We start from the raw sequence: 13,107 nt of genomic DNA on the forward strand, positions 1-13,107 counted from the left end.
CTACACCCAACTCAAATCTTCTAAAATTACAACTAGAATCGAAAGGGAATAATCTATATCCCACTCAACAAGAACAATGAAATATACGCTAGTAGAAACACTCTAGTTTACATGGAATTTCCATCAAAATCCTCTAGCGAGTTCTCGAGATATCTACGAGCGCTGATCGATTGAAAATTAGAGTCAGCGTAGACCGATATAACCCTTGTTAGAGCATACAACGGAAATCACTCCATGCTGCCAACAGGTCAGTTTATTTTCTCAACCCAGAACAGTTTACACAATTGGATACAATTCATCATTAAACAAAACACAGTTGGTTCCCTTTATGAATTTAAATAAAGCAAGAACAAATATTGATGCAGAATAGTATGAATTCATTTTATTTCGAGGTTTCTCGTCAGCTGCTTACAAACCAAACATTGTGATAGAATTTTTACATTGAGATAGAGTGAAAACAAATGACATAGATGAGTGTAAATAACTGGATTACAATAATAACTATATATATATATATATATATATATATATATATATATATATATATATGCTAGAACAGGTCAGAGGTCAAAATTAATTCGGGTTGGGTGGTGTAATAATGGAATTGAATAATCATAAGATAGGTTACGTAATAATAATTAAATAGAATTTGAAAAGTTAAGATAATTTAGGAGGATCAGGTGGTGGAAATGTGTGAATGATAATGTGGTTTAAGACTTATGTAATAGGAGAGGAATATAAATATTTTAAAATAAATAGAAATAAAATAAAAATAATAATAATGATAAAGGGTTACCAGGGTAGTGATAAGTTAATTAAAGTCTCTTTTTGAATGCATAAGTCAGGTTTAAATTTTTTGATCATAATAGCTTCAGCAAAACGGAGGGTGGTCGTACTTCTTTGTCTATTAATAATTTTGAAAGCATGAGGAATGTCGATGGTGTGCCCGGTGTCAAGTAGATGTCGAGCTATTGCACTGTTGAAAGCCATGGTCCCACGCAGCCTCAAGTTTTTGGAACATGCTCAGAAATGCGGACATGCACTCTTCTCTCAGTTCTTCCAATGTATGTGTTTGGCACGTACATGTAAATTAGTAGATGCAGTTGGAGCTATATATATATATATATATATATATATATATATATATATATATATATATATATATATATATATATATAGTTATTATTGTAATCCAGTTATTTACACTCATCTATGTCATTTGTTTTCACTCTATCTCAATGTAAAAATTCTATCACAATGTTTGGTTTGTAAGCAGCTGACGAGAAACCTCGAAATAAAATGAATTCATACTATTCTGCATCAATATTTGTTCTTGCTTTATTTAAAAACACAGTTGGCAAGCATGTTTGAAAACAAAACATTAAAAACAACTGACCATTGTGTAACTATCATGTTCATAACTTGCGAATCGAATGACGAAGTTTCGGGATGAGACATCACTAGAACGATTCCGCACATAGATCGGATGTTGAATTTCTGTAGTAGTTCATCAAAGTGCTTGAGAAGTTACGTACTAAATAATATAAATAAAGCCAGAACAAATATTGATGCAGAATAGCATGAATTCATTTTATTTCGAGGTTTCTCGTCAGCTGCTTACAACCAAATATATATTAGAATTTAACATTGAGGCAAGAAATAGTATGAAACAATTGACATGACAGAAAGTAAAGAATTGGAATGACCTAGATTATCAATAACAACTGTATATATATGTACATGCAAGAACTGGTCAGAGGTTATTTGCTGTTAGAATCAAAGGAACATTAAGGATGGGTGGTGGAATAGTTGAGTGGTGTTCAGAGACAGATAAGATAAATTGTGTGATGATTTTAGAGGTAGTGAAAGATTCATGGAATTAAAAACTGATAAGATGCGTTACATAATAATTGAATAGAAATTGAAAAGTTCACATAATTTAAGAGGATCAAGTGATCGGAAATGTGTGAATGAAAGGGTGGTTTAAGAATTCGGTAATAGGAGAGGAATATAACACAAACTAAATATTTAAAAATAAATAAATAAATAAAATGACACAAATAACCAACAAAAAAACAAAAACGAAAAATTGGGTTATCAGGGTAATAGTAAGTTTATTACTGTCTCTTTTTGAATACATAAATCCGGTTTGAGTTTTTATCGCTATCGCTTCACCAAAACGGCGAGCAGCCGTACTTCTTTGTCTGCTAATTTTCAAAGCATGCGGAATGTGGACACTTGACACCGGGATACCATCGATTATTATTATTATTATTATTATTATTATTATTATTATTATTATTATCGATAACCTTTGTCATTCAATTATCATTACAAATCCGAAGCGATCGGAAATGCTCGTGCACAATTTCCAAAATCATCACAATAAGTAAATATCAAACTTCTACTGATCAAAATATTCATCTGAATAGAAATGCAAAGACGTTCTTCCTTCTGTAGAGTATCACACGTTTATACCGTATTGAAACCATACTCAAGAAAAAAATAGCTTTTCAACTAGTCCACAAATTTCTAACAGTTACAAATGAATTAACCGTAAAACACTTTCTATACCAAATCTATCCACACAAAAGTTTAACAAAAGCAATATGAGAATCGAGAATCCTCTCACTAAACAATTCAATCAGAAAGATATTACAATTTACATTAACTCCGCCTGGAGTCATCACATATTTTTCGAGCACACGGTTTACTAAATGTTATCCAAAATGTTTCGATGAATTCCGTGTGGCAGACAGAATAAACAAATGATTGAACAACTCAAAGAAATATTAAGAGAAACAAGTGTCGCATCGGAATAGACGATCAATCAAATGATGTTCGACAGATCATATATAAAATTACCAAGTTGAGTAATTAAACAAGATTTGAATTCGATTATTCAATAATGGTGGGGAATTTCTGTTGAATATTGGTTAACTATATCCAACAGTTACCAACTAACTCCTGAACACATCAAAACAATTGTTGTCTCTAAACTCATGACAACCCAGCTAACAATTACAATATGTATAATACCTTATTACCACCTATAGATAAGACGCATGATAATGCGTTGCAAGAATCAATTTGTCAGGGTACTTACACAAATCTGTGATGGTAATATACAAGTAGATCCAAACTTACAGAAATGTGCTTGATGAATTCATAAGAAATCATTCTGATTAGATATCCATCCTATTTGTTGTGTATTCATTCGTTAACCATCTATCACAGTGGATCCACGACTGCCGAACATCAACCTGTCTCCTTATCATTATTTCGCATTTATAAATAGTCTCACCACCGATGAACACTATGTTAAATCGACAATTTACAATTCTTTAATGTCTCATCGGTTGAATTTCTTAATTTCCACTCCCGATTGCATTTCAGTCAAATATTCATGTTGTGACTTTATGGCCGGCTAGTTATCACGTGATTTATCCACCAGTCAAAATACGACTTATACAATCTTAGCACTGTGCCAAACCAATGTCGTTCGGCGGGTATGGGCAGCCTAGCGTCCTTATTGGTCCTATGTCCGCCTAGCTCGTCCACTTGAGTCCAGAACACCAATAGCCATCTTCCACTATGCCAATCATATATTTCAAACATACTGTATTTATATATCAAACAAACAGACTGCAACGCACCACAAAATAGGAAATAACATTTGTACACAATAAAGCCAAAAAGTGGCTGTGAATGTGGGAGGCAGTAGTTAATAAATTGAACATAGCTTAAGAACCGTAAATCGTACAATAATAATATATAGGTCAAAATAAAGCTTATAACAAGGGGAATATAGATATACATAATCTAGTTACTGAATATTTATACCATGAGAATATATAAATAATAATAGTACATTAATAAGTCTCAGACGTTACTCGCAACGTAATCTTCACTAGGATATAACAATTCACATATTCATGTAAACCACCGAAGTATACACCACACTTCCACAATTTTACCGCTCCATTATACAACTTACTACACATAAGTTCGATCAACACATCTTGACAATATACGCTTAAATCAATATAACTGAGAACTCGTTCATTATGTAAAGTCGTCACGATTCCTAAATGATCAATCACTAGCAATGAAGATTCGACATGTGCACCTCAATCCAACTGACTGATAACCTAATGATATTATCAAACTAGTTGACTTACGAACGAGAAAACATCGTCGAACAAATCACACATTCAAAAACAATTCTAACAAATCGTTCTCTAAATCATATTCGACAAAATACAACAGTCAACTGTACAAATTTCCACATACACGTTGAACACGAAATAAAACTCAATCATCAGTCAATTATTCTATTCTATTCTACCTACTCCTCATGATTCCTCCACCATTAACTAGGACATAGTTGAAATTGTGCAGAACAGGCAATGAAGGTTTACACAAATGCTCTGTGAATAAGTCATTTCACAAACAATCAACATTATTAATTTTATTATTATTATCGTTGACATCATCATTCAAATTAGACCGTTTATTCTCTCCTATTTCCGTCACATGTGGTCATCAAGAATTTCAAGTTGACATCAACTCTACACATATATCGAATATGTATCATAAATGAAATATCAATGAAGCAGTTAATTACACAGAAATCACTAGAATAAATACAAATCAAACCAATTGATCACCATGATAAGAAATAAAATTGACAAAGTTCTAACATATTTGTATTCAAAGTCAAGTATCATCCGTCATCCACACAACCAATTGTCCATGACGTTCATAAATTAATTCAAAGACAAAATAAGAGTTTTACAAAACCAACATTTAAATTTAATTATGTACAGTATGCAACAGAGTAGTCAATAGAGTAGTGAACATTTGAAACAAAGCAGTATTGAACAACAGTCCACTTCAAATGGATTCGAAACAAAACGACTAACTGACAGACAACTTCACACACACGCACACACACCACGAATAGACAATAATGATGAAAAGGAGAACAATCTTCGTCAGTCACAATACCTATACATAAATATGTATAAATTGAATTTACAATTGAATTTACTATTCATATGTGAATAGAATTGATGACAATCACAATGGTAGTTCATGTGAAGATTGGCTTTCACCAAACATTCAGCTTTTCGATGATGAATTCAGTTTCTCGGACCAATATTGCTTCTTCATCTGGAGAATTTCAATCTTCAGATCTAGACACTTCATTTGCTTGTGAATCAACATCTCTGACAATGGGGTTCTCTCACATTCGGATCTACAAAAACAAGTCACAGTTTGAACATCTGTTTATAATCACTAGGGCGATGTAGGAGACATGATATACATATGCTTATATATACATAGAAGTCGTCGCATATATCCTAATCATCAAATCTACTACACCATATACACAACTGACAAACACAACTAAATAGGAATTTTCACTCGATACCCTCATATTCAGTAAGGATGCACACGCACACATACACAGGCACACCCCATATTAACGACAATAATCAAGATATTGAGTGACGCACAACGTGGGACGAAGACACTTCAGTGAGATAGAACACCATTGAACGTAAGTGAACAGAGTACTGCTTATTTGTCCGTCCGTTTTTCTGTCTATCTATTAGTCTATCTGTCCACCTACCTCGTCGTGTGGTTCACTCACTGCTTGTCTGAATCAAATCCTACCGCTAAGTCTCGTTCTCACAGAGCTACAGTGACAGTCATGGTCATAAAAATCAGTGCACATTCTCATGATCACACAGCAAGCAGTGTGTAGCATTCAGTCAGCTAATCAGGAATATGTGGTGCTGGTGGTGAGAGTATAACAACAAAAACAACAACAACAACAACAACAGGAATAACATAAGGTGAAACGTGTCAGTTGAAAAGAGGTGTCCTACTTACGTGATACAATCCTTGGCATTTTCATCAAAATCATTCACGTCATTCGTGTTCGCCTGATTTCGCGTTCCACTCAACTCTGAACAGCTCTCCTCGTCCTCACTCCACGTTGATAAATCAATTGTTGCAGTCAGAGGAATGCGACTCGTTTGGTTGGATGGTGAGTTCGAGATATTCACTTCTTGAATAGGAGATACGTCTGTAGTATGGGTTTTCGCGACTCCGAACGAGACACATTGGAGAGGAGTCAGTAGCGCGACTCGGTTAGGGTTGATCGTCACCTCACCAACCGTGTTGTTGTTGTTGATGGTGGTGGTGGTTGGTTGCAGCACTCCGGCATCATGTGGAATCACCAGTTGTTGAGACATGTGAGCTGTTGAGAATGCGTTCAGGATTTTTGGACCAGTTGTGTGTGGAGGATTCGGTTGCACATGGTTTGTAGGAGGACTGAGTGTTGATGTGGGATGTTTGGAGGTGATGGTTACCACTGGTGAGGGGGTGAGTGTAGGCAAGTTGATTTGATGCACACTCGACTGATTCTCGGTCACCTGAATTCGATGAAAACAATTAGCACATGATTGGGAAAGGCGAACTTACCGAGTCACTTTGTCCGTTCACGTTCACGTGTCGATTTTCATTGGAACTGGAGAGTGACGTGTGGTTGGAGGGATTTTCAGGTGAATTGGGATTGCTTTTCGACACTTCCCACTGATTGATTGTCGTGTTATTGAGTTTCTTCAGCATGTGCAGACCCTTTCGACGCAGATGAGTCCAGTTTCTTCTCGGCCATCCCTTCGAGTGTAAGTAATGTGCGAATTGCATCCACAAATGTTTCTGAAGAACTGCAGATGGACGACTCTTGTCTTTCCAAACATCCCGATATCTCAATACCAATTCGGTTAATTCACTCGACTCCTCAGTTGTGTATCGTGTGACTGTGGTCTCTTTCGACGGTGTTAGTGTTGGTGTTGATGGTTGTCTTGATGCACAAGCTGACTTCCGAGCTGTATTGATCATAATCAAGCAACCTGTTTTGTGGTTGTGAAATGAAGAGAAATAATATTTTGAATGAGGGTGTGAGACAGACAGGTGACATGTTGAGAATTTTCTACCACCAATCGTATATCCTATGTACTGAATTACTATTGGTTGACTGTTGTTAGCTTGTTGGTGATTTAGTAGACAGTCAGGTAATGCTTGTTGGTTTGTGGTGTGTAGTGTGTAGTGTGGAATGTCAGTTGTGTTTGCTTAGTTGTGTCTGCTTGCTTGTGTCTGCTTGCTTGTGTCTGGTATCTATATTGTATTTGGTCACTGGTCTGCATGCTTGATTTAACGTGTCTCATGTCTGATTGGTTAGTCAAACATTCGTGATTTCGATCTCGTCAAAATACTCACGCATTCTGATGCGCTTATTCCTCGAACAACATTTCGATGATGAAACATTAAATTTGAAGACAGATTTAATTTACACCTTAGTTTTCTGTCAACTACTAATCATTTGCCCGTTTCAATTCGATAGTTGTTGGAAAATCTTATCAGCAATTTGTCTGTATGTTGATTCCACTAATTATTATAATGTAGCAGAAACTCCAAGCTCAATTATCCATATAAACTACTGATGAGAAGACTTTGCATTGTCGCAGAAGTGTAGCCACTCACATGGACAGTATGTGAATCTGGAGTGTTGGTGGTGATGTTGTTGTTGTTGTTGGTGGTGGTGGTGGTGGTGCGCAATGTTGTGCACTCAACCTCCTAACCACTATATTGACACGAGATGAAATTTGTTATTTGAAATAGTGCACATTGATATTCTATGAAACACATGAACAAACAAGTTCCATTTGTGTGCAGCACATGAAATAAAAGTGCAAACAGAAATATGACAAACTGCATACAGAAATACATATAAATTCGAAACGATCAATCAAAATATTAGAAAGACCGATTAACAATCCCGTCTATCTATCTAATGATGGGTTGTAGGACAAGGTTAAATTCGCGTGTGTTTGTCACACACTCTACTGGCATGAGTGTTGTGAATGATGGATTTGGAGGATGGTGGACACATGCGAATCACATTATTTTGTCTATGCAGTAATACACACTGAACATAATGTTGTTGATGATGTGGTAGCCTAAAATAATCAATACATGAATTTCGAGTAAACAACATATCATGCAATTTGATGTTTAGCTGAATAATGAATATGATGTGTGGACGAGATGTTGTACGAAGAATAGAAGCATCACATATATTGACAATATTAATACTGTGAATGTTTGATTGAACATTTAAACATGAGACACATGGAAGTGACAGTTGAAGCATGTGACTAAGATGAGATTACTGAACATAAACTTAACGTGCAATGAAATGCGACGTGCATAAAATAAGAATAGTTCATTGCACACCAACAATGAGCAACCCACAAATTAACTAACACTCATCAACCAGTGATGAATATGTTATATTATTAGGAATTTATTCATGGTTAATCGTGACCTCAGTTCAGTTTGTGCATATTTTCACCGTTGCAACTGATCTTAGAGTGATTCATAATAAATGTAACTAGTCTGGCTTTCTAAATGTGATGTTTCACCACAGATCCATTCGGAAGTGATTGCACATTTCACTTAAATTTGTGTTGACTATCCAGTTAGTCGACAGACTGTTTTGACAATTTCGCAGGCGAAATTAAATTGTCGCTTTGTCATTGGTTGCTTGTTCCATTCGTTTGTGTTTCAGTGAATGGACTGTGAATGTTTGATTGATCAATCGGTTAAATTTGTAGAGATTGATGTCACACACTGAGTAAACTACAAGTTCAACTGTTACGATTTTATGTCCGGCCAGTTATTACGTGATTAATCAACCAGTCAAAATACGACTTCTACAATATTTGCACTATGCCAAACCCATGCCGTTCAACCGGTATGAGCAGTCTAGCATCCTTATTGGTCCCATATCCGCCTAGTACGTCCACTTGAGTCCAGGACACAATACCTGCTTCTGCAATATGAATGGAATCGAATATGATCGAAGTGTTTACTTCAGACATACTCGGTTTATATATCAACCAGACAGACCACAACGTACGATAAAATAGAAAAGAACATTTGTACAATATTTGGCCAAATGTGGCTGTGAATGTGGGAGGCAGTAGTCAATAAAATGAACATAGCTTAAGAACCGAAAATCGTACAATAATAAATTATTGGTCAACAGAAAGCTTACAGTAAGAGGAATATAAATCTACATAATCTGATTGTTGAATAGTTATACAATAAGAATATTTATAGAATATTAGTCCATTAATAGTCCTCGGAAGTTACCCGTAATTTAATCTTCGCTCGGATATAACATCAACACCTATTGTAAATAACCTCAGCCAGTCTGAGAAAACAAACACACAGTGGACTCATACAACAGACACATCAAATGAATAAGAGGTGAGAAATAGCTGTAGCTGTATCCCTATCGATTAATTTGTCCACATATTAAACAATGATATGACTCATCCAAGGTCAGTATAATCACAGTGGTAAGATTGTGGAATGTGATTGAAGAAGAACTAGAGCGGTAAATGTATAGTATAGAGACGAGTCAATTAGAATCGAGAATATGGTTTTGTCGGATTTTGTTCCAAATAGAAATTTCGCAAATAGCGAGCAATAAAAATGCATTTGTGCACTGCCCAATATATTTAAAATATTTGTGAAGAACTAGTTTTTGTCACTATCATATAAATGATAGTGTAGGACCAATCGAGTGCTCAATTCTGTCTTTGAAAATTCCATGTAACAGGTGGATCTACATTATCCGTATATCCTCACTGTAAACACTTATTTTATGGACCAACTGATTGGATAGTGCCTCTTGATTTTTGTGCTAAATTCATTCATCCATTCAGTTACAAATCATTTTTGCATTACTGTTGGTGTCATTGCGTTATTTAAACCCTAAGACTAATATCCTGATCATTAACCTAAATATGTAACCGTAAGTGAGAATAATCTAAATATCTTTAATTATGTGTATGTGTCCTCTCAATGTTTCAGGAATAGTGATATTGTTGTGTTGGTAAAAAGTGAGTTTTTATGTCTTCATTCTTTGATTTGTAAGTAAGGTAACCTGTAGAATATATTAACAGACTTATTAATTATACAACGTCTATCTCCAGTTTACAGTACTATTATTTTGTGCTTTTAACCATATATTTTGATTGTGTAAGAAGGACCTGATAATTAGTTGAGTTTGTTTTAATATTGTCTCTACAATACACTTTCAATACGATCATCTGTCTTGCCAATAATTGCTTTTTATCAGAAGCATCATGTGATATTATTCAGCATTTCTAGAATCAGTATGATTAGAATAGTTTTATTGTAGATACAAACTATTTTGCAATAGACTAGATAAAAGTTGTTAAAATTTTAGCATGGTTAAGTCTTCAACAAATCAAAACATTAGTCCTTGACCCTTTCTAAAATCATGCCACGTAATCTGTTTTTTAAATTCACCATGTGACATATTCCTACAACCAGTTTAGCAATAACTGTAGATGAAAGTTTTCATGCACTGTAATTGAGATTTTTACGCTTGTTTATTTCCACAATGGCTTGAGTGTGTATTTGTTAATTAATCCTGGTAACTCAACGATAAAGTTGATTACTTTAAAGTAACTTCTAGTTTGCGTGTCACCAAATGGATTATCAAGAAATCGCTCTAGAGGGCCTGCTTAAACTTATCGACTGCTTACCCACTTTCCAACTTTACAAATATTACAAGGAAGCTTTCTGTTCTGATAACTGATCAATTATTTATATTAACTATACAATGTGGTTAAGTAATTTTATAGAGGACATACAATCTTTCGCAAGCACAATAACTGGTAATTTAAACCGGAACCATTACGATGGTTGATAATATTTTCTTCTTCGTATGATTTTTTTGGAAAAACTGCAGACCAACCTACTGAAATTCACAGATCAGATATATTATACGAGAAAGATGTCTGAAGAAAAGGTGATCAAAAAACGCCTCCAAATGAAAATGTATGACAGCTAATCAGATTTTTCGAGTATAAACCCATTAAATAGATGAGACTAAACAGGAATATGAGCAAAACATACACAATTATAATCATGTGATGGACCAAATAATATATGAACTCAAAAATGATAACAGCGTTATTAAGTACAAACTGTAATGTTAGTATATATTAGTTAAACGTTATAAACACAACAAAAATTAGAGACGTTACTTAATTCAGCAGGTTTGTGTGTGTTCCGATTGAGTTTGGTACAAAAATCCACAATTATAGATGAAGATTGATGTCCTTCCAGTGATATAACCAAACGTAGAATATGGTATAATTTGGTTGTAGTCTATAAATGTAGACGGTAGTTGATTTAGAGTTCAGTTAACACAATCACGAGCAATGAAGAACAAAAGGTATGTATATAGCAGTGTATTTGTTAGTAGGTAACAGAGTGTGTCATGCTATGAGTGTAATACAACGGAAGAAAGTGCGTTCAAGGTCATACACTTAAACAACTCGTACCATCATTTAAAGGTAAATGTACAGGCTATGAAAAACTAACAGAAAAAATACAACATCAAAAACTATTTACAAAATAAGCTTGCTATGCATATCACCACAATCATCAGACATTTGATGATTAGTGAATACAATGTGAATATCACTAGACTATTCAAACTTAATAACAAAAAAACAAAACAAATTTTACTTTATTTTACAGGAGTAATTGCTATCAAATGTTTCCTATCCGACTTATGTGCATAGAAGAGAAAACTGATATACTTCTTTGTCTTAGTGATTATGATTGTAATCAAGTAACATTTTATCTATTACTTAATCCTATTAATGTCCACCTATCGACTTGAATTTGATCCTATTTATATTGGGTAATCACGAAATCACTTATCACTTTCATCACGACTACAAATCCCTTTTCCCTTTATTTTGATTATTAGTAACTATAAAATAATCTCTTTTACTCTGCATTATTATTTCTCAGAATATAATTACTCATCAGTTTTAACTATATTGGATTTGTGTCAAACTTGGATTAATAAAGTGCTTATTCAATAGAATCAATCGTATATGTACTAGTGATACTATTGAAGTAGAGACGAAGCTCTTGACTGATACATTGATGAATAATGTTTATACATTGAAGTTCATAAACCTATGACACTTCTGGCACTCATTCATTCAGAGGCGACACAAATAGTCTCATGTTGAAACGGAGACTTAAATTAGCTATCAACCGGACATTTTATGCAGCCCAACTTGTCATTATCGAAAAGACAAGGTCTATGTTTCACCGAAAACCCAAACAGCACGAAAGCGATTGTGTCACATCCCATTGTGTCTATCAATTTACATGTATGTGTGGAAACATGTACATAGGGGGGAGCAATCGTGATCTGCAAGTAAGGGTGGGTGAACACATACCAAAATGGTTGCAGAAACGAATGGATCCCAATGGCCAAATAAGACCACAGGATAGACAGACATCATCCTCCATTGCGAAACATTTGATTGAGACTGGCCATAAGGTTGACATCAAGTCAGCATTTGTAGTGTTATACAAAAGCCTTCAAGGACGTATACTAAGGTTTATTGAAGCCTTGGCTATACGGAAATTGAAACCACCATTATGTGTTCAAAAACAATTCGTCCGTACACTTAACCTACCCTGGTTATACTGATTTATTATCCAGAGTGGTAATCACATTTGCTTTTGTGTACTTTAGTATTATTTTTTTCTTTGTTATGGCTTACCTGTAATCTGTCTAGTTGACCTTTTAGTTTTCATATAAACATGTCTTAACAAGTATATGTGTGATCAGATTGTTCGAAATGTATTGCGCAAATATATCACATAATTTTGATAAACTTCGTCTTCTCATTGAATTATCGTTAAGTTTTTAAGAGGACAATTATCCTTCTAGCTAATATTGTGCGTTCTCTACTTCTACAAAATACTTGTATGCCTCTTTAATCAGATTTAGATGGTGGATATCATTTGGGTCTAAGGTGCACTTTTCATTCTATTTGGGCTTCATCATCTGGATATACATACGACTTAGTGTTGATGTTCACGCTAGACTCGAACTCAGTACCTTTTGCTTCAATACCCAACCCGTTATCCACTGAATTACCGAGTCTCGATAGCCAC

General features: G+C 34.7%; 1 protein-coding gene across 1 annotated transcript; it reads right to left on the bottom strand.

Moving 5' to 3' along the window:
* Nucleotides 1-3,617: 3,617 nt before the first annotated feature.
* On the bottom strand, nucleotides 3,618-11,605 carry MS3_00007914 (uncharacterized protein). The gene is made up of 4 exons (XM_051216254.1): nucleotides 11,163-11,605; nucleotides 6,496-6,926; nucleotides 5,902-6,446; nucleotides 3,618-5,260 (listed from the first exon to the last, which is right to left on the bottom strand). Exons 2-4 carry the CDS (start codon nucleotides 6,913-6,915, stop codon nucleotides 5,125-5,127), a joined length of 1,101 nt encoding a protein of 366 aa, XP_051066825.1. The 5' UTR covers nucleotides 6,916-6,926; nucleotides 11,163-11,605; the 3' UTR covers nucleotides 3,618-5,124.
* Nucleotides 11,606-13,107: the final 1,502 nt, after the last annotated feature.

The sequence above is a fragment of the Schistosoma haematobium genome, chromosome 4 (genome assembly GCF_000699445.3).
Source record: "Schistosoma haematobium chromosome 4, whole genome shotgun sequence".
Classification (NCBI taxonomy): domain Eukaryota; kingdom Metazoa; phylum Platyhelminthes; class Trematoda; order Strigeidida; family Schistosomatidae; genus Schistosoma; species Schistosoma haematobium.

Bases quoted from the DNA above. Each gene is read 5' to 3' on its own strand.
- MS3_00007914 (XM_051216254.1), bottom strand. From the start codon at position 6,915: ATGATCAATACAGCTCGGAAGTCAGCTTGTGCATCAAGACAACCATCA. The intron at 6,447-6,495 runs GTAAGTTCGCCT...CATCGAATTCAG, and splicing joins TGAACGGACAAAGTGACTCG to GTGACCGAGAATCAGTCGAG. The intron at 5,261-5,901 runs GTAAGTAGGACA...TTGTTTTTGTAG, and splicing joins AATGCCAAGGATTGTATCAC to ATCCGAATGTGAGAGAACCC.